The sequence below is a fragment of the Anabas testudineus genome, chromosome 18, assembly GCF_900324465.2.
Source record: "Anabas testudineus chromosome 18, fAnaTes1.2, whole genome shotgun sequence".
NCBI classification, from domain to species: domain Eukaryota; kingdom Metazoa; phylum Chordata; class Actinopteri; order Anabantiformes; family Anabantidae; genus Anabas; species Anabas testudineus.
The window spans coordinates 23,289,891-23,312,140 of record NC_046627.1 but is presented as its reverse complement, the minus strand read 5'-3'; the positions used below and the strand labels follow the sequence as shown (position 1 = coordinate 23,312,140).

Sequence of the window (22,250 nt, the reverse complement as noted above, 5' to 3'; positions counted from 1 at the left end):
CCACCCACCTCCACTTCTCCCTCCACACCTTTCCCACCTACTCAATCCACAGGACTCTCTCTCTCTCACCCACCCACACACACACACCCCGACACACACACACACACACACACACACGCTCGCTCAATCCATCCTCCCTTCTCTTCCTCTTCGTCCATCCTTACCTTGCAGCAGGCTCTGGAGGTTGAGCTGCGCCTGCTGGTGCAGCTCCTCGACACACTCCGGCCTGCTCCACGAGCCGAACACGTTCACGCTCTGTTGCCATGGAGACCTGAAGTGGGCCGCACCGCCGCTGCTGCTGTGGTTGCCGTCGCCGTAGCTGCTGCTGCTGCTGCTGCCGCCGCGCCTGCCGCTCTCCGCCTCTAGACCACTGGTGGCTGGAGAAAAAGAGAGGAGAGGGAGGAGGGAAAATGTTGAGAGGAAGTGATGGATGGAGGGAGAGAGCAGGGAGTGGAGAGGGAGGGATGGAGAGGGGAGGGAGGAAGTGAAGTAAGGAGGGAAATAATAACATTGAGCGTGAGGTGGGAAAAAATAGAAAAGGGAAAGGGAGGAAGAAGGGGAAGAGGTGAATGACAGGGATGAGAAATGAAGGTAGATGGGGACAACAGGGGAGGGGAGTAAGAAAGAGAAAGAAAAAGTACAGACAGAGGAGGAGAGAAAGAAAACAACACACGTAAATAAAAATGTATGAATTTGCATAACTAATACCCAGAGACATAGATTACATAACGCAGTGTGTTGTCAGGGAGAACAAGGACCAAGGAAGGAAAGAGGGATAGAGGGGGAAAGAAAGAAAGGGATTAGGTAGAAAACAAGGGAGGGACGACTGAGAAGAGAGGCAGAGAGCGGATTTGGAAGGCAGTAGGAGAGAGGGAGCACTTAATTAGGAGGGAAAAGTAGTGGGAGGAAGATAGAGGGACTGTCACGAGAGGAGGGGGAGAAGGAGGGATTAGGGCAGGGAGGTATGAGAGAAGAAACAGACAAAGAGGGATTGTGGCATCAGGGAGAGAAAGAAGAACAAAAGTGGGAGGAGGAGGGAAAGAGGGATGACATTTAAAGGGAGGAGAACGGAGGAATGAAGGCAGAGAAGGAGGGAGTTTGTGTGATTTGAGAAAAAAGCGAAGGAGGAGAAAGACTGAGAAAAAGGGAGGGAAATGTCGGCTCGTGTCATGATCAAGCAGCCCAACACAAACAGACAATCAAATCAAATCACACGACGGCCATTCAGCTTCGACATGAATGAGGCATCGCCTGGAATCATAGCTGATGAAATCATTTGACACATGCAGCAGCTGATAAAACATGACTAACAAGCACAGGAAATCCCAAATGTGACAGTCGCCACTGTCCAACTGAGCAGTCAGGCTTTAAAATGAGACTCCCAAAGTTTCAGAAGGAGAGCAGATAGTGAAATCTCTCCGACTGTGACGGGTTAGAGGGAGTCCAGTCACGTAAAGACGGCGATCAGCATTAACACAGATGAGTATTTGTCCATTACCTACAGTACGTCAGCAGGTAATTCTATGGTAACATTTACGCAATCCACTCACCAAACTCAATGTTGATAAAAGACAATTCTGCACAGATTAGCTCAAATAGTGTAATCAGTGCATCTTGGGTTCACCTGGTTAACCAGGTTTAATTTAGAAAAAATATATGTGTCAACCGGTATAGACTGAATTTCCAGTAGCAACAGCTTCTTGAGACGGGAGGTGATCTCAGGGCATCAAAGTGTAAAGTGTGACACAGCCAAACACCACAAGAAATCATGGCTGCCACTCGAGTAAGTCATACAACAATCTGCACTCAATCATCGAAGGATTTACTTGCAGATATCAATGAGAACATTACACTTCTGCAGTGTCAACCTACGACATGACTCTTCACAGCTTTACTTCAGCCTTTCTACAGTTGTTTAATAATACGTCATAACTGGCGATATGGTATGTGTCCCTATCAGTGTTCCCAAGCAAGACATTCATGCACAAACAAAACGCTAAATAGAAATTTCAACTCCAACAAGTGTGTGGGAAGCATCTCTCAGGACATAGTGCAGAATATCTATGAGAATATCTATTTCTTGGTTTTGTAAAAAAGTGGTGTCAATTTAAAGAACACTCAGTTCCCTGCAGACCTACACAGACATACAGACGGTTATTCTGCAGCGAATCCACTGGCACTATCACGCCATGTTTGCTCTGAAGCGGCCGTCTCTTCTCACATAACCTCGCCGTACTGCATGGAATCACAATTTCACCATCCCGGGCTACCGGCTTCATCTTCTTAAGCTGCTTTCGCACAATCAGCTCCCACCGAAGAGAGCGACTCTTTATGATACAGAAGTGCACGTCAGTTAGCATCAGCCGCAGAGAGGAGAACAAAGGCAATCATGCATGATTTATGACAGAGTGTAGAATAGACATATATTCTCAACGTGGAGCCCTTTCTGCATTGTTCGTTTGAAGTCTTAAATGCATTAACTTTGAGTAAGTCTACCACTCTGTGCTTTTTGCATTGTTTCATTCTAACACTAAGCTGTGTTTGCCGGATATGCATGGTACTGTGGGTCTTACTGCAAGCTAAACATCCAACAGTAGGAAGCACAAGTTTAGTTTGAAGGTGAAGCCTCGTGCAGCTCATTCATCTTTCAGTCTGCAGTGTTTAAGCTGGGACCTTTGCACCTACTGTATTCCATGTGATATAAGTTGGTTCGTTAAAAGTACCGTATGCAAGTTGGAATTAAACTTGACTGTATGCACTTGCATTGTGTCGTGATAAAAAATTAGTCGTATCGTGACGTTGATGCTATAGTGGAGTGATGATGTTGCAATGTGAGCACGTCACGTGTTCTTACTGCTGCACAATGGGATACACAATTTAACAGTGTACTGTTAGGAAAAGCAGGCAACAAATACCCTTTTAAGTACCTGCTCAAGTAAAAGTACTGAAGTACAACCTCTAAATGTCACTTCAGGTACACAAGTAAAAGTACTCCACTAAAAAAAGCTAAATAGGTCTAGTGTGGATTTGTGCGACAAATTCTTAATGGTGAAAATCATGACGAAGATGAGTTCTTACCTACAGATTGTGCAACAAAAACAGCAGACGGCAAAGGCGGAGCTGATTTTAACCTACTTATGTGGAGTTTAGGCGACTGTGTCTGAGTGTATATCAGAGAATTATATAATCCGTGCTCAAGTCACACAAACCTCAGGTGTTTCTGAATGTGGCACAATTTACTGTGTATACAAGATCCGGAGGGAGAAAGAGACTTAGCTACCTTAGTTGCCATTATACCTTGGAGACATCCCTGTTACTGTGACTGTGCTCAGGATTTTTTCACTGCACATCAAGGCCGAACAGATTCGTCATCTGTCTAACAAGGTTTTTCACAGACTGGAAGCCTCGCAGGATTCAGGTTCAACGCACACGCACCACTGCTGCCGTGCAATGGTGCATCATGTAGTGCCATTAGAACCAACAAGAATAGGCAACGAGCTGGATAGATCCACATGTCAAGAGCATTTGGTAAAACTAAATAGTGGCCTCACGGTGGATTGTAGAGTTCGCTGTATTAGTTCCTACTACTACAAACTACAAACAGTGAATTTCTCCTCATCTGCTGTGACAGACACAGGACACAAAGGGGAAGACAACCTGCCACCTGATCCCACACCATAAAAAACAACCTGTCATTAGTCCACAAAAGAAGACAACCTGTCACCTCAGAAGAAAAAAATTCTAAGTAGTGTCCATGATGTGTCAATCACAGACCGAGTTCTGAGGACATGTGTGTTTCTTGGGAAGAAAAGAACACAGATGCACAACGGTATCAAGCTTCACTGCACCACTAAAAGCAAGAGTAGACTTCAGGACAAGAAAAGTGGGGTTAAAAATAATAGAAATTATTGGTTAAACGTTTCAAAAAAGTTTGTTCTTTCCAATTAGACACAACAAAAATAAGGACAACAGCCTGGTTAACCTTTTGAATTATGATATGTTATCAACCATGTTAACAACATGCATCTATCTGTTAGATTCCTGTTCTATCTTACTCATGTTATCATGTGATTTCTGACAACATGGCCACCTGGGAATATTTTTATAATGTGCATTAATCTAAAATCAAAATTTGTGAAAATATTTAAATAGTTTGTACTTCAACCAACCTCCTAACATTCTGAGAATATTAGTGAACCTCTGGTTGATCAAACTGTAGCAACAGATTAAATCTATATTAAAGTCATGAAGAATAAAATTAAAGTAACTATTTGCTGTTTTTAAAACAGGCTGTGTTTGATAGTGACCTGAGGAATTGTCTGACCAGATTTCAAACCTGTGAGCTGACAAATACAAGAGACAGAAGAGTCTTTGGAGGAGACTTGTTTCCTTTGAGCTTAAGAATTAATTCTTGATTAAAGGTTGAACAGCAGCCGAGCACACACAGGCTCACATATACACAAAGCGTACTTAGTCACTCTTTTTGCTTCCTCCCTTATGTAACCACAGTGACATGAAAAGGAAGGAAGATTGGATGGAGGAGAGACAGAAGCCGCTGGGCATCACTGGGCAGATTTAGGAAAAAAGAAAAACTCCACATTGCTATTGAGAAAAGGGAAAAGGTGGTTATGGACAGACATGCAGTGCAGTGATAGGATGATCCAGTCTTCAGTGTTCAGAGAATAAAAAAAGTTCACAGGGTGAAGCTCCACAGGGTGAAGCTATTACTATTCACAACAACTAGATCTGAATGGCTGCTCTCGGTTTTATTCTTAGGTTTTACTTGTGAGAACCTGTGAATTTGTTGTTAAAAAAGGATAAATCAACATGAAAACAAGTGAGCTGTCTAGTGACAGTAATGTAAACACACACATGTAAAGGAGTGAGTAGGAGTGGGAATACAGGTAAAGTGGTACAGGTACAGGTATATGGAGGCAAACTCCTCATCAGCAGTGACAATCAGAAATCAACTTTGGACTTGGAAAAGTTTTACACGTGGTGTGACGAGGTGTTCAGATCTGTGTCAGATCACACAGCGATTACTATATTATCCGCAAAATACTATGACGGCAATATTTGGAGATGAGCAGTAGTCAAACCTGACAGCAACTTTGCAGAATACGCGACCGGGTGACTCAAGTGCAAAAGGATGAACATGAATCATTACTAGTGTCAGTGACAAACTTTGCCCGGGTGAGAGAGTGTACTCACTGACCCCTTCTATTATTTGCCCTGACCAACTGGGAGAGGCAGACTAATGAAGACAGAGAGGTGAGAGAGGACTGAAACTTACTTCCAGCTGACACACAGAAAACACCAGAGTGATATGTTCCCCAGCCGCTGTTGCAACAGAGAGAAAGGGACATTGCATGTGAACGCACGCATACGTTATCCTCATGAGCTCACAGATGTAGAAAACTTCTCTACTGACACACACACACATCTTTAAGCACCTACAGACAAATGCAGAGAAAAAAAAAGTTTCACAACACTCCTACAACATACTGACACATTCACAAACACAGACATGCATTAGGAAGGTGTTGTGTGGGGTTATTTGTCTCCAAGGCGCATTACTAATTCATTCCTCTCCGTGTGCGTTGGAGTGTCAGCAGGGACGACACAGATTTAGACAAGCTGTTATCACCCGGACACACACTCATTTTCTCATGCACACACACACACATTTTTGTATGGCAGTCAGAGTGAGGACACTCATTGATATAATGCATTTCCTAGCCCTCTACTGTCACGTAGGCCATGTCAATCTATACTGTTTAAATTTTTAATTTATCATATGTACTGCATTGCTCTAAACTTTACCCTAACTCTAAGCAGGGCTAATTCTAACCTGAACCCTAAAACCAAGTCTTTACCTCGAAATTGCTCTTTAAACACCCTTCTCACTGTGAGGACCGGCTAAAATTACCTCACTTTGTAAAATATGTCCTCAGTCCAATGGCTGGTTAAAAATTCATGCTGGTCCTCACAATAATAGCCAGACAAACACACACACACACACACACACGGTGAGTGGGTAAACACAAGCTATCCATTGCACATTTTAATATCATTTTAACACCCACACACTTGCATAGACTTTCTCTACGAATCCTAAATACACATCTGTGCATCCTTCACACACTTGTGTGGAAATGTAGTGTAGTTGATGACCTTGGAGTTTGTGCTGTGCACCAAGTACAGACCTGTGTGTGTGTGTTTCTGTGCACTGCATTAGTGTGTGTGTCTATTTGTATTTGTGAATGACATGCTTGTGAGCCACTGTCAGCATTGGCCTGGCGCTCAGTACACTCATTTATGTCTGCTTTAAGTAACACTGTCACTGCACATTGAGAAGCCTGGTGCATGTGATTGCGCAATATGTGTCTGTGTTTGCCTGGTTAATAAAAGCGGCGCAGTAAACCAGCTACACTGAGAGCCAAACTGAACATTAGTTGTCCTTGTGGGTGTCATTATCAAAATGAAGCTGCCTTTCTGAGCAGACATTATCCATACGGAGTGTCTTTGTTATCAGAGTATTAAAACTCCAGATCTTATGGCAGTGTGAAAATACAGGAAACAGCTAATGATGATATTAATACTGCAGGTTTAAGAAAGACTGGGTGTTAAACAGCAATACAAATTGCACTAAAAAGTGATTATTGCAGATTTGAAGGTATTTTATGTTTGGCCTTCTTTGACTAGTGAGGTTAGCAAGGATCCAAATCAGTGGGATTAAAGTCAATTTAAAGTCAAACTTGAGGCAGAATGAGTGACACCAAAATAGCACGCTGCGACCTGCCAATCCCAGCCTGAGTCACAGCGTTAAGATGTTTAAAGCTGTACCATTTACCACTTTTCACGACTTGACCATGCCAATGAGGCCCACTCACCCCTGATGGCTAAACGAGCAATTAGCTGGGCGTGAATCAGAGGTGCTGCGGCAGAAAAGGTACACAGGAAGCCGGGGGTTACTTCCTGCTGAGATGGACCGGCGATGACGCACGGTGAGTCAAGACATGACAAATGCTGACGAGAACGCCAGATTAGATTTGTGATGCATATTGGCGAGAGGATGCAGTATTTACATTTTCTCACTAAGACCACATTTACACATGAAAATCTGGATCTGAATACATTATGTGTAAAATGACATCTTATTATTAGACAGTGATTAGTCCAGTGATACATTTAGTCCAGTACTTGTGTTTGATTCATGGTCTGGTCCTGTATTTACTGGTGTTTAGACCTGACTTTGTATCTGTTAGTTTGGCTGTTGTCATTGTTTTATTCCTGCTTGATATTGACTGGTGTTGTTTATCTTTGTCTTGCTTGCTCTTCTAATATTTTTATCACTCTTGTTACAAATACTACTCTGCCTCACATCCCACCCTTTTTCCACCACTGCTATTAACACAGGGATACTACAAACAGGAGCGCATACTTGGACTTTTACTTCTGGCTTTGGGGAAATAATTTAGTTTCCTCTCGGTTTTACCAGGTACCTGTGCATGTGGAGGATACATAATGTGACTAAAAATGTTAAAGGCAAGGACCTACCTCACTCCTCTTTCTGCCTTAATGGATGTGAAATTACACATTCACACATGACTGACTCTTGAAAGAGCATAGAGTGAAATGAATTTGAGTCTACGGATCACCAAAGCCTTATAATTTTTTTATTTTATGGGCATTTCACCTGAGTGTCTATTAACCTTTAAAAATGCAGGAACTGTGAGACATTTCTTATATGACGAAAACAGTGCAAAAACTGTGTAGGAGCCAGTGAAATTATTATGGCTATTATAGGTGTCCTGCAGTGGCAGATAACAATAGCCGAGATTTTTAAGGAAGCTTTAGCCAAACAATTAATGTGCCCATCGGTCTGAACACAGGCTCGAGTAACAAGTCAGATTCAGTCTTAGTGGCTAAAATTGAGTGTGTGCATGTCTTGACATGTTACACGTCTAACTCACTTAGAACATCTGAGTGCATGTGTGGCTATGAGTGTGCATGTGCAGCCTGGGTATGCTGCAGTCCATGGCCTTTGCATAGCTCAGTGCTGACCCCTGCAGGACAACCAGATATATAACACAGAGAAAAAGCTACTTAAATTCTATTCTGGTTTCCACATATCTTGATTTTCATCTTCTGCAAACTCTATAAAAAAATAGCACAACGACTTCACTTGGATGTGTTTTCTTCTTAATAGTAATAAGTCACTGATTTAAATGATGGGATTTGTTTCGTTTTTAAGGGCCTAATTGCAAACACATTGCAACACACACTCAGGACATTTTAAGAAGTGGTGATTCAACACCAGATGTTTTCACCAACACAAAATACAAAAGTTTCTGGAAAATGATTAAGCATGAACAAAACACAACATAAAAATGAATGCATGAAATATGTATTTAAAGATAAGCCGTAGTATACTTCAAATATTTGTCACCAAAGAGACCAAAGTAACTATAAAGGGAACAAAAATAGTCTGTGTAAAACAAATTAAAAACATATCACTTAGTTACACTAATGCATTCGCTTGAACTCACGCACTGCAGGTAGTTTTGATCATACACGCAGCCTTTGTAAGCATAAAATACGTATTAAAATGCGGACAATAGCCCCACCAGACATGGACTATTTCCTAAAAACTAAGTGTAACTGTACAGTTGTATCAAACTGAAGCAAAAAAGAACTACAGTGAGACCTGGCTGTCTGCAGTGATTAGACTGTGGAAGTAATTTATAGTGACATAAGCCACATTTCATCCTCACCCTCCCTCCTTTCACTCTTTTATGCTCCCACTTCCACTTTCTCTAAAAATCACTCTCCTCTTTTCTTCTTCTCTCTTGTCATGTCTCGCCTGATTTCCTCCCTTATTTTCTAAAACACACAGTTCTTCCCTCTTACTCTCTCTCTCTCTCTCTCTCTCTCTTTTATTCCCCGTTATCACTCGATTATTCCTCAGAGCTTTCCAACCTCTACCTCTTTCTTTCCTCTGTCATATCTCCTTCATTACACATAGCATTACACAAAATGGGGGACAAGTGAGAGGGTGGAGTAATGGAACTGAGTGTAATGAGGAGGTATGTGTGTGTTTGTACAGTACTGTGTCTGTGTGGCAAATAAGCTGAGCTGAGCTGTGCAGAAGAAAACAGGCAGCACGTATAGTGTTCATTCTGTATGTGTGAATGCATACACACGTCTATTTATGTGAGTGTGCACGTGTGTTATTCATGTGTGAAGTCTTCATACCCAAAAAGACACTTACTGCAAGTACTGGTTTCATCCTCTCTGCTCGATAAGCAAGTCTTTCCTGGGTGGGTGTGTTTGTGTGTGTGTGTGTGTGTTAGTCTGGCCCCTAATTGAAGAGCTGGATGCATTCGTCCATGTTTGCTAACAGGAACAAAGATCCAATTTTATGCTAATTACGGATGCAGAGATTTGCGTCACTTTGATTGTGACGGTTCGTCGGACAAGGATATAGTTAACGTGACTCACTACTGGAAACACACACACACACGCCGTCTCCAAAAACCATCACATGAAGATAATGTTTTTATATTTGGAATTAATATTTTCAATACATGCTCTTATTGTGCTACGGTTGCCATGGATACAGCCAAATCAGCCTGGCAGGGAAACCGCATAGACACATGTGATCTGCACACACACACACACACACACAGACATAAGCATGAATGACTAAGCTTTTCAGTCACTGCACTTCACACATTTGTGTCTGTGAGCGTGTGTTATATGGGATTAGCGTTTGGCTTTTTCTAGGCCTGTATTAACTAGGTTATGTAAAAATTGTAATAGCTGATTTGTAATATTTTGTGGCAGAAGTAAATTGACCCTTATATCCTATTACATTCATTCCAACAAAACACCAAAGAGCCAGTGTTTCACACAGAAAAGCATCAACACCATCACTAACGTCTGGTGGTATTCGTGACATGGTGAACCTTTCCAATAGATTAATTCTTTAATGAGAAAATACATTTTTGGAGCCCTTAATTAAAATCTGTGGCCAACTAACTCACATGCATCATTTAATAAAAGCACCTGCCGAACATACAGACACCGTCTACAATATAAAATGTATTACAGGATAATAGCACATATGAGTCAGCTGTTTCTCAGCTCCCTGACCTTACTTAAAAAATAGCCCTCTGATCAGAGCCGCTGATGCACACAGAATTGCTGAGTCCAGCTGATAAAAACTTTACATTTGCTTTTACCTCCCCCCCTTATTATGACCCATTCCATTTCACTAACCAGTGATGGAGCTCATGCAATGTTATCTTCTTCTCATCATTAAGTCATGCAGCTCTTATTACTAATGTAGCTTTGAATGAATTGCAAACACCTTTCACACTCTCAAAGTCGATGATGATGTGGAACAAAAGTTCCCCACATTAAGGCAAGAAGCAATATCACTTTTACATTACTTGTTTGCTGTTGCTATAGAAACTCACGATGTAAGATCAGATAGTATATACAGTACCATGTCTTTATTACTGCATATTTAATGCATATTAGAATTATCATTAACCATGTGTATCCAGCACAGCCCTGCTTTACACATATCTGTGCATCCTAATATAGAAGTTAACATCACATACAATAAAATAACAGACGGTGATGCAATTGCTACGAGTCCCTGCAGAAACAGACAGCTATCACAAGTTACAGGGCCTGCGAGTCAAAAGTCCACAACTACCGTTCCCTTGAGCAAGGCATGAGGGAACTTATTTAATAGATGCAGTCAAACTGTTCCCAAGAGGTAAAAAGTCGAACTGTATAAATCCAAAGCAGTGCATTTCACATAATGCATAATGTCCCTGCATAATTAGCAGTTAAAGCTGCAGTCGGCTACAGTAAACAAATACATACTGGGTAAATTTGCTGACATGGCGGGAAACACAAGGTAAAATATCTAAATACCCACAGTGATCTAATACGCATTACTGCCAATGAATGAGTCATAGTCATTAAAAATATAGTGCTGAGCTTCAATCAGCTCTAAGATCCATCTAAAAGAGGATGATTTCAGACAGTCAGACCTCCAAGTTAAAAAGCTGCTTCCCAAAACAGGATTCCTGATCTTTGATGTCATTTATTTTCTGGAGCCACACCGCTGGCAGCGCACGAGCATCTGACTTTGTGTTATTTGAGCTTCCCGACCCAAATATGCGCTTTATTTTAATTTGTACGTGTCTCCAAACTACAAAATCCCTTTAGATCCCCTTAAAACGCTCCTTCAGTGATAAACTCTAATCATCCACTCAAAATGAGGTCAGCAGCAGACCGCCTCGCAGTTACTCGGTGCGTTCAGACCGTTTAAAGGTGGCGTGGAGCGTTTAACATCAATGAATTAGTAACACATTTACACTGAGGCACTGTGATGATAACCACAGAGAAGACCTGCAGCCTTTAGACATTTAAAGAGGTCAGATATGATTGGACATCTGCAGGAATGCTTTAGTTTATTTTTTGGTTGATTTTAGCAGATTGCACCTAGATGAACTGTGAATGATATTAAAATGTCTTTCTGTTTCTAGCTGAAAGGTTTTCTGGAGTTTTACTGAAGTGTCCCACGCAGTTAGCTCTAGTCAGAGATCAGGTTTATTCAGGAGCCACTCTGATTGGTTTATTTACTATTCAGTTTTGCAAATCAGTGCATGAGAAGAAAAACGGAAGAGCAAGGCCTGACGTGTTCTCGATTAGAAGCAGCTGTAAGCCGTCTTTATAAAATAATGAGCAAAAGCCAATTTGTTTATGGTTTTATGTCCACAGTCCCAGGCCTTCTGCTTTCCCTTATTGAATGATGAATACAGACTACCCCCACCTGCTGGTATGAGGAGCCATTTCCACTCACGCAAGCACAAAACGTACATTGTAGCTGGCAGTTGGTGTCAGCCTGGTCTGTCAGCCTGGTTCTCACTCAGACGTCTCTGTAACTTCTACACTATTAACTCACGTCCAGTTATGATGGACTGTGTGTCACCTTTTCCACTGCAACTGTAAATTCAGTTACCAAGCACACTGCGCGCACACACACACGCACACACAGTCACTGATCATTTATCACAGTGATTGATAACACACACGAACTGCAGATTTTACTGGGCTGGACCTGCATCTGACTCAGCAGCTTCTGCCAGAGGTCAGGAAGTTTATGCATGCGCACGTGAGAAACAGAGGGAGAGTTTGTATATCTGTGTATATGTCCCTCTACTGGTCCCAGAGGAAAAGACTGCAGCAAACATACAGGAAGTGATATCACAGGTCCTCCAAGGTCAATGGCTCTACCCCTTTGTCTCTGCAGCACTGCCCTAATCATTCTCTCTCTCTCACATGCACACACACACACACATGCACAGTTTCTTTGCCAAGGTCTTTCCCCATGGCCTTTGACCCCATCTGCAAAGGTTAGTGCACACCCGTCCTGCTGCAGTCCATCAATCTTCCTTTATCACTTCACCTCACTCACACACACAGGTTTGTCCTGCTATGGTTGAGCACACTCACTGGCATTTCCAAGCATCTCACCCCAAACATTACCCTTACACCCCTACCTCCACCTAATGTCAACCTTAATTCTAACCCTAAAACCAGGTCTTCACAATGCAGACATGTTCTCACAAGTATGGTACTCAACTAACATTTGTCCACACATCCATAGAAACACACACACACACTGTATAATACACTGGGAGAACATATCAATGCCCCACCGCTGTGTACAGTACATTGGGGCACAGATGGTCCAAGGTGTACTGTACACACACACACACACACACACACACACATTCACACTCTGAACAGCTGTCAGCACTAATCCAAGTGGAAAACATCAGCAACACTCACCCAGCTGCACAAAGTTTCAAAATAAAAGCTGAAAAAAAGACATAAAAGGAGGCAGAAATACAGCAGTGAGAATTCACTGAGGAGTTACACGACGGCAGGATGAAGTAAATCCTGTTTCCCACGGATCCAGTTTCTCCTAAATGCAACAAGATATGACAAGGAAACACTTAACGCAGCGGACAGTCTCAGCACATAACAAGCAGCCTGACAAGGCATACAGTAGTAGCTCGCTTTTTTAAGACAACCACAATACACGGTGTTGCTTTAACATTTCATGCTGAACAACACTTGTGGTGTTTTTAATATTTTATGCTGCAAACTGCAACAACTGGCAGCGAGGACTCCTCGCACTGCTTTAACAGGAAGAGACGTACTGTGCTTTTATTTTTGCTACAAACTGTCATCCTGCTCCTGCTGCAGTATTTAATTTCAAGAAAAGAATAATTTAAGACTCTATAAAGCTTTTTGTGTCACTCTCAGAGGTGTAGAGTAGAGCTGCTGTTTGTTTTCTTCGTAAGATCAACAGTGGAAGTGTTTACACTATGAATACGTCTGTGTTTAGTTTGAGTTTTGACTTTTCATAAACTTCCTAACAGGTTAGTGATAAAGTGGTTGATTTTTTTTTTTGCATTGAAACTATAGCAAACAGCTAGAAAACAGATGTGGACACTCATTAACTCATACTTACAAGCAATATAAATATGAATATATATCGAGCAGTCAAGATCTCGCTTCAAAAACCAAACTTAAAGAAGGTTTAAAGCTGCATCATGGATCGAATGCATCCTTTTAGAGGTTGCTCATAGTAACCAGAGGTTTAGGGCCAACAATGCAGCTCTTGGCTCGCCTGTATGTTTGCACTTCATTTGAGGAAACGTATGTCTATAGACCACTATAAGATACAAAGGTGTCACAGAGAGACGTATTTACTGTAGTCGCCATTCAGATGTGTTGCAATAACTGTGTTGTTATTGTAGCTCCAGATCCTGGGTTGTTGGTACGTGGCCCACTTTGACAGTCAGCCTCATCTGTCAGAACGCACTACAATCCCCAGAGGCACCTTATCACCAGCTGCCGGGCCCTCAGATTTGTTTTGGCACTAATTCCTGTAGTTCCAGTCTGCTTTGATAAAGTTAACCTCGTCTGACAGCAAACTACAAGTCCCACAGGCACCTAGTGACCGATTAGGGCTCCCGCCGTGTTACTCATATTCACAACACTATTCATAAAAAATGTGTTTTCTTTGCATCTGGCCTCTCATTTATTTCCACACTGTGTCACTGTACGTGTCGGTCTGGACTTCTTATGGGTTGATGTTGCACAGTCCACCTCCCATTACACCACTGACTAACACACACACACACACACACATGCTGGACCTGGAGCTCTGTGCTGTCTCAGTCAGATTACTTCCAGGAGCCATTGTCTCAGAGGAGAATTTGACAGGAAACAGCACTCCATCTATTTCCTGTGCCCTTGCTGTTTCGACAGACAGACAGGTCTAATAAACACAAGCAGCATGGATGAAACCCAATGCCCCGTGAAGATCTGACGAGGCTGTAACAGAACAATCTTGTTAACGGCCCTTCAGATATAAATTTGGCATCACACAAGTAAATGAATGACATGAAGCCTCCTTAACATGATTAGTTCAGACCAGAGCACTGATAAGGTCAAATGTATGTTTCAACTGGAAAATGTCCCACTCAGCACATTTCTTGGTCAATAATGTAGAGTCGGATTTTAAGGATTAATGTTTGTTCATGTTATACCTTATTTACATAAATATTTGAACTTTAACATACTAACATATATACAATAAAGAGAATATACTAGATATTTCAAGATATAAGATTTTCAAGTTAAGAAGTGGTAAAATCAGCTAAGCTAATTTGCCATGTGAGAAAAAAGCACATGTATAAATTTATTTTGTATATTAAAGGAATAGTGCATTTTTGCCAGCTATGCTCATTCTTTCTGGTGCAGGGAGCTAAATGGCACATACTAATCATGGAAGCATAATAAAAGCATCCTTACTTTCCTTTATTTTATCTGTACACAACAAAGTTATTCTTTAAAAAAGAGATCATTTGTGGTTTTAATCCGTGACAGAAGTACTGATGTTCAAACTGTGTGTGAAAAGCAGGAGTCTACTCTTTAATCGATGATGAAAAAGAGGCTGTTTGACTAAACACTTAGAAGACTTGGTTGGTTTAGTCGAGGTGAAACACACACACACACAGGCAGATTCCCTGTCTTATACACAAGCTGACATGGAGTCAGAATACTCCAGGGAAAGGCCCAAATCATCATCTACACGCTCGAATTTAGATTCACAAACACAGTCGAGCATGTAAACATTACAGGGATCATTACATCAGCAGAATCTAAATGCACAAATATCAAGTTTGTGTGAAAAAGAAAGAGGGGACGTATGGGCTCTTAGGACTTTTTACCTGCAGCAGAAAATGTATTGCACCCAGCTTTCATCCACCTTGTTAACTCTGAACAAATCACCTGCTCTTTCTCCCCATTGTTTCTTCCGTAACCTTAAACTGAAGCTTTGTTCCCCCCACCGCCCTCTTTCATTCATCCTCTTTGAGTCACTCTATCAATCTATGATTCAGTCGTTCTCAGAGGTTTGTTTAAACTCAAATAAAACCAAGAAGTTATCTGGAAGCTGAGTCACGGCAACTGGACTTTCTTCTTGTTAGTTTGAAAGGTTTCACTACTCATCCGAGTAGCTTCTTTAGTCTTCAGCTACTGAAACGTTTTCGTCTAACATGAAGGAAGTCCAGTTGTCATGACTTCCAGACAAGGCCGTAAATGTGTCCTTGCGATTCCTACAGCACGGGAAAGTATCAAACTGGTATCTAACAGATATCTGTGACCTCTGTGCACAATGTTTGCAGAAATACATTCCCAAAATATTCCATTGGGTGTACGACATGTCAAACCAGAAAAGACCCAGGACTTGATTGAAAACTGGGAATATGTTGTGTATTTTTACATGTATTTAAAATAGAAAATAGTTTTTTCTAACAAAAGTAAAATAAAGTTTACAAATTGTACTGGCATGATTTCATTAATAAAAGACCAGACTCCGACTGAATATTTAATAAATTCAATCTTAGATTCAACTTCATTCCTTATGTGATGTTTGTGTAAATACACACAAAGGTTTATTTTAGCATGCAAATAAAGTTTCATTATTATATTAATACACTGACACCACAGGAGAAATGAGTAATCAATAAGCCTTTGCTGGATTTCTCGGGGTCCATTTAGTAAACAATTATTCAGTAGGCACTAGGTGCATCTACAAATGATAGATACAAGAGAGAAAATTAACATTTCATCATCAGTGACAATCATCAAAGCAGGTCTCAAACTGTGACATGGGATCTTAAAAATCTAATCATCCACTCTAAAACTTGCCTCCAAAGTTTGAAACAACATTATTATCATTATTTTCAGTCTTCTCCCTGTCCCTCGATCTATCAAACATTACAGCGAGGTCAATGTGACAACTGAGGCGTCACATTTAGCAACGCATCTGCATAAAAATTCAATGAGACTTCATTTCTTTTCCTGTCATTTTCATATTAAATTGGACAACAAGGGGAGGGAGCGAGAGTAAGGGAGATAATGTGAGTGCACTATTGTGTTTTTGTGGATCATGTTCACAGTAACCATGTGAAATACTGTATGTGTGAGTGTGTGTGTGTGCCATGTTTCATGCATTGCTTTATTTTCCATACTGCAGTATAAAATGGTGGAAAGAACAACCTCATCCCCTCAGCGTCTATATTTATGTGTGTGTGTGTGTGTGTGTGTGTGTGTGTGTGTGTGTGTGTGTGTGTGTGTGTGTGGGTGTGTGTGTGTGTGTTGGATATTTTAATAATCACTCCATTGGAAACCATTGTAACTGAGCACCAAACCACACTGTGACCAAGCCAGAGTCGAAATGCACTTTCAGCAACAAAGCCAAACCAATATATGTGTGAGTGCATGTGTGTGTGTATAAGGCAACACACACGCACACACCCACACACAAATGACCTCAGCTGACCTTGTGGCACCTTAGCAGCCAAGTGTAAAGGCGTTTTGAGGTGGAAGAGACGAGCAACACTTCAACATACAAAGAGCCTTTCAGAGGTAGTGACACACATGAACACACACTAAGCTCTGTCTCATGTAAGCATGCCCCAATCTGCAAAAAAGAACCCAAGCATGACCATATCTTTATTGCCCTTTTAATATTTCACTCAGTTCATACATCATGTTGCTTCGGTGAAAAGAATAACACTGTGAATCTCCCAAATGTTAAGCTGCCGGAGGGGCAATGAAAAGGAAAACTGTAGTCTAAGTGATTAATTTAAGATGTATACAGCTGCTAATGGAGTTTCTCTCCAAAACAAGAAGTAAAGCATGCAACATAGCAAATCCTCTGCTTTTCTAACAACCTTTGAAATTCTGCAACTTATGAAAGAAATTAAATGTCTCATCCTAGACCTCAAAACACACACACATAGATTAACAACAAGGGCTTCTGCATGGTCCAAAAGCATGCATGTAAGGCAGCAGCTAAAACATAGAAATGATGCAAATATAAACACACACTACATGGTCACGCTACCCTCATTAATGTCAAGTGTAACATTCCTGAGCTGCTCCTTATCGTGAGAAGAAGCTGCTCCTTGTTGCTCTACCACTCTGCCCCCTTCTCCCATTCCACTAAACCTTGAGTCCTTCACTGCCACCACAAACTAACCGTACTGTATGTTGTGAGCGTCTCTTACCTGCCCTGGCCCAGAAAACTTCCATGTCTTTATTCCTGAACTCTCTCCGGCACAGAAACTACCCCTCATATGGAAGCACAGCGCAGAAAGTGGAGAGGGAAAGAGGAGGCGAAGAAGAAGGAGGAGAGGCCAGCTGCCTACTGAGGTAAACCCAGTGACTCATTCAGACTGTGGCCACCAGCCTGTCAACAGGCAAAACTGAGACAGGGGGAAAGAAACGGAGGGAGAAGGGGAAAAGAAAGAATAGAAAGCAAGAAAGACCAAAACAGTGCAGGGAAAGCATGTTTTCCCTCATGGTGGGACAGGAGAGAAAGGGAGGAAACTGATGAAGCCTGGTGTTACCCACCCCTTTCTTTTTTCCTCTCCCCTCCTAACATTTCCTCTTCCCCTCTCTCCCTTCTCTGCCCTCCAGCTCTCACCTTAAAGGAATCTACAGAGTTTTCAAGAAAAAAGACGCGTGGTAAATGGACCATAAAGCATGAGAACAAAAGACCACAGAGACATCCAAGAATCCTCTGTAGATATCTAATACACACAGTCCACTAGCCCTACAAGTTACACCCATACAGTACGGGGCAGTTGTGCAGCTTGCATTTTACAGTACGTCCAGTGCCAACCTCTCTATGTCAGTGCAGGAAACAGTGGGCTCTAATGGCAGACCACAGTTTGTTGGTTAATCCAACCAATCAAACTCGTTTTTAACTGTAACTGATCTTGTTATAACCTTGGAACCAGTTTCAGTCTGAATCTGTTATCCACACTTTCAAAACAAATTAAGTTAAAAACTTTATTTTAGAATATATTTGAGTGTTTTTGGTGAAACCAAATCTAATTGTGCATCAGCAGACATAGTTGTCATGACAACCCTCCGGTGAGTGTCATGTCCAACGAATGGAAATATAAAATATAAAATAAAATAATGTTTTCATTACATGAATAGGGAAATGCTCATGTACATCCTTATTAAAGTGTAATATCTATTTTATAGTCACGCTTAGGTACTCACAGAACTTGGTTAGGGTTAGGGAAAGTTCATTGTCTGGTTTAATTTAAAAGACAAGGCAAGTGTCTAGTTCATTTTAACCAAAACCACGACCTTCACCAAAATGCTTTTGTTGCCTAAACCACACCATGAACGGCAACTCAGCTAACATTAATATACTAAGTGATTCACTCATTAAAAAATGTCTTTTACAATAATCCAGCCAACGATGTTCACCACCTTTATGCACACCAGTAACAAAGTACCGAAATGCTAAATACTACTAATGTCCAGACCATACAGTAACGTCTAGATGCAGATCTAGATTCTTTGCTCTCTGCTCTCTCACGTCTATTGTCGGTGCAGGCTGCCCCCTTTCCTTCCTCTTCTCAACAGTTACTTCCTGAGAACACTGGAGGTGAGAAGAGCGACCGACAGCACTCGCATGTTTTGTTTATGCATCCATACAGTATGTGGACACGTGTAGGTACTGAAGCTTTGAGTTTATCTGCTCTTACCTCAGTGCACTTTCATTTAGTTAATTTAATTTAGAAAATGTACCTGAAATGAAAATATGAAATCCAAAGTTAGAAAAACACTACTGAAATCTGTAACTTTTGCGTGACTCACAGCAGATGCGTCAAACTGATAAAAAGTTTCATCCAGATTCATTTTCGATTCAGTTCATCCATGAGTCCAAGTGGGAGTTTGTGCCAAATGTAATGAAATTTATTCCAGTTGATTGAGATTTTGAGATACAGCACTGACAAAAATGGTACGTACATGAGGTTATAGTGACCACGACCTTTGACCAGAAAAATCTAATCAAATGAGTCGTGGACATTTGCACCAGATTTGAAGAAATTCCCTCAAGGTATTCCCGAGATATCAAGTTCTCCATAAAGGGACAGATGGACTGGCGAACCAAGAACTTCATGTCTGACAGAGAACAAGAAGTCAAAGGGCACAAAGTCGTTTTGCTATTCAGGCTGCAAGCTGTGACATTGGAATTATCTCGAGGGTTATGTTGTTGAAAATTAGCATGGCCAAGTAAAAAGTTATGGCTAAGTAAGTTTTCTTCTATGTACAAACTGAAAACTATTTCTCCACCCGGCACTGAAACAGCTCAGTGTGAGCAAGCAAACTACCCGGCCGCTGACTGAAGACAGAAATGTTGCACTTTAGTCTGAAAGCTGAATTTTATTTACTGAACGTCTTCTAGTGGAAAGTTTGTGGTTTGTTGCACCTGTAATCAAACCCAACGACACGGCATACAAGCTACACCTACCTAAATACCCTCAGTAATAGCACAGCCAGTGAAAGGATCATTTCACCTGGTGTAACTCTACACACTGTCTGAAGTCAAAGACAGTGTGTGGATACTTTCTATCCCCTCTGATCACATCGTGTACCAATGTAAACTGCAAAATCACTGACAGGTGATATTAATATCTGACATGTGGAAGTGTTTGAGAAGCTGGCCTGGGACTGTGACGGTGCTGAGTGTGCACATCTCCACCACAAAGAGCGCGAATGATTAATGTTCTCCTCCCTTTTGAATACAACAGCTGAGGTTCCTCTCAGCAAGGCACTAAACTCCTGACAGGGCCAGCAAAGCTGCTTAGTCACCATTAAGACTGCGGCTGCACTTAGTGGAACTGGATTTAAAGCACAGCGATGCTGAATAACAACAGTTCTGGGAAAGAGAGACAGTAAACTGTAGAAAAGAGCACAAAGGGAGGAAATATGCTATTGCTATGCTATAGTCTGTGACTCAGCATTAATGTTCACGCTGCTCTGCACGTTTATTTCCACTGAATAAGCCTGAAGTGGTTCAGAATGATGATAAAGAAAACTTATCTAATGCAGGGACCTTGTGGCCTCTATGTACCACTGTAAAACTAAATGACAGATCCTAACCTTTGAACGTTTACTTGCAGGCAGCCATGAGAGTATGAACTAAACTTGTTGGGTCATGATCAGAGAAAGGTTTCTAACTCCAGTTGAAAATCTATTGGAGCTCATTCTGCTTCTGTTTTTGTTGTTGGTTTGTTTGTTTGTTTCATGGTGAATTGTTGTGCTTTCCCAAACATGATCTTAAGACACTAAATGAAGACAGCGGTTTAATTAAACATTTTTCTTGGACCAGCTGACCTCCAAGCACTATTTCACTTCGCACCTAAAGATGCTGCACAAAGCGTTTTAAAAGCAGCATCTGCTCTTAATTGTCTCCATCCTCCTTTGTAGCAGCACATTGTTAATTCTGATGAGCAAAAAGGGGGACAAACTCTTGTAACAGCCTATAATACGGCAACATCTTCATTTCAGGGGAGATATGCAGGGCTGGAGTCAAGAAAATGTCCAAGTGAGACACAACAGCTAGTTCTTAGATGCCAAAATGTTCCAGTATTTTGCACAGTTGTGAGAAATAAATAAAGTACTGGAAGACTTTAAAACCTATTATGAAGTACTCTAAAATACTTTGAAGCATTTGTCCCAGTCTGCAGGACAGGCCGAGAGATGAGCACATCCCAACATGTTACACAGACTCTGCTGTTAATCAATGGACGAACCAGTAAATGCAGCCACACACACACACACACACACTAATACACACGTGTGCTTGTTGGTCACTGGCAGGACGCCGACCGGCATTTAATTGGGCTGCTTAAACACCTGTACGGTTACCATGGCAACAGCAGCCTCGGCAACACGCTCTCCCAGGCCCTAATTCCCGTCTCCTCACGTCCCTCCTCTTTTCCTTCCTTGCTCCTTCTTCTCCTACTACTTCTTCTGTCCGCCATCTCTCGCTCTCCACACCTGCTCGTTCTTTCATCTCCCTCTCCTATCATGCCTCTGATCTCTCAATCGCTTTCTCTAAACCCTCCTCCTCTCCTCCATCCAATTATCTCTACACACACTCCTTCTCCTTCCCTCCCTCGCTCTGTCCGCCTCTCTCGCTCTCATGCTGCAGGGTGCTGGCTGTGCTGAAAATGACATCATCTATCTGGAAATATATGAATGAACATGTTCAGTGTGTGAGTGTGTGTGAGTGTGTGTGTGCGCATGTGTTTTGGCATGAACGAGTGAATGAAAACCAAACAAATAACAAGGACAGGGAAAGAAGTGAATTTTATTTTTTATGTTGCGTTTCTGAGCATGAAAACTGGAACAAAGAAGAACGTTATCGGCTGAACACTGGAATGGTTGCATAGCAGCAGCAGAAGAGACCAAAGCATCACTAACAGAGCCATATAGAAAAACAGTCATTTTAGTGGGTATTTTTAGGACCACGTGTGTTTAACTCGAGCAACAGTGAATAATGAATATGAAGCTGGAACGTGAAGAGAGGGAATGGGAGGCGAAGGAAGGAGAGTAAGCAACAGAGCAAGGAAAGAAAGTTATGGTAGAATTTAATAAAATAGGGAACAAGGGAAAGATAAGAACCAAAATAAGAGGGGCGTGGGGGCACTATATCACATTAAGCATCATGGGACCCTAAATTCCTGCCGTGACTTGGCCGAGAGAAGGCTGATTTCGCATGGATCCTGTCCAATCAGCGCGAGACAGATTAGAGCGGAGGGACA

General features: G+C 41.6%; 1 protein-coding gene across 2 annotated transcripts in view; it reads right to left on the bottom strand.

Moving 5' to 3' along the window:
• Positions 1 to 22,250, bottom strand: part of nhsl2 (NHS-like 2) — a 107,382-nt gene that overhangs the window by 34,833 nt on the left and 50,299 nt on the right. The window contains exons 1-2 of one of the 2 annotated variants that reach the window (XM_026353065.1): positions 17,682 to 17,929; positions 165 to 377 (exon numbers count right to left, since the gene is read on the bottom strand). In XM_026353065.1, the coding sequence (XP_026208850.1) occupies positions 165 to 377; positions 17,682 to 17,706 (238 nt within the window). In that variant the 5' untranslated portion in view covers positions 17,707 to 17,929. Of the gene's footprint in view, positions 1 to 164; positions 378 to 17,681; positions 17,930 to 22,250 lie in introns of those variants that run through there. The other variant, XM_026353064.1, reaches the window with a different exon arrangement.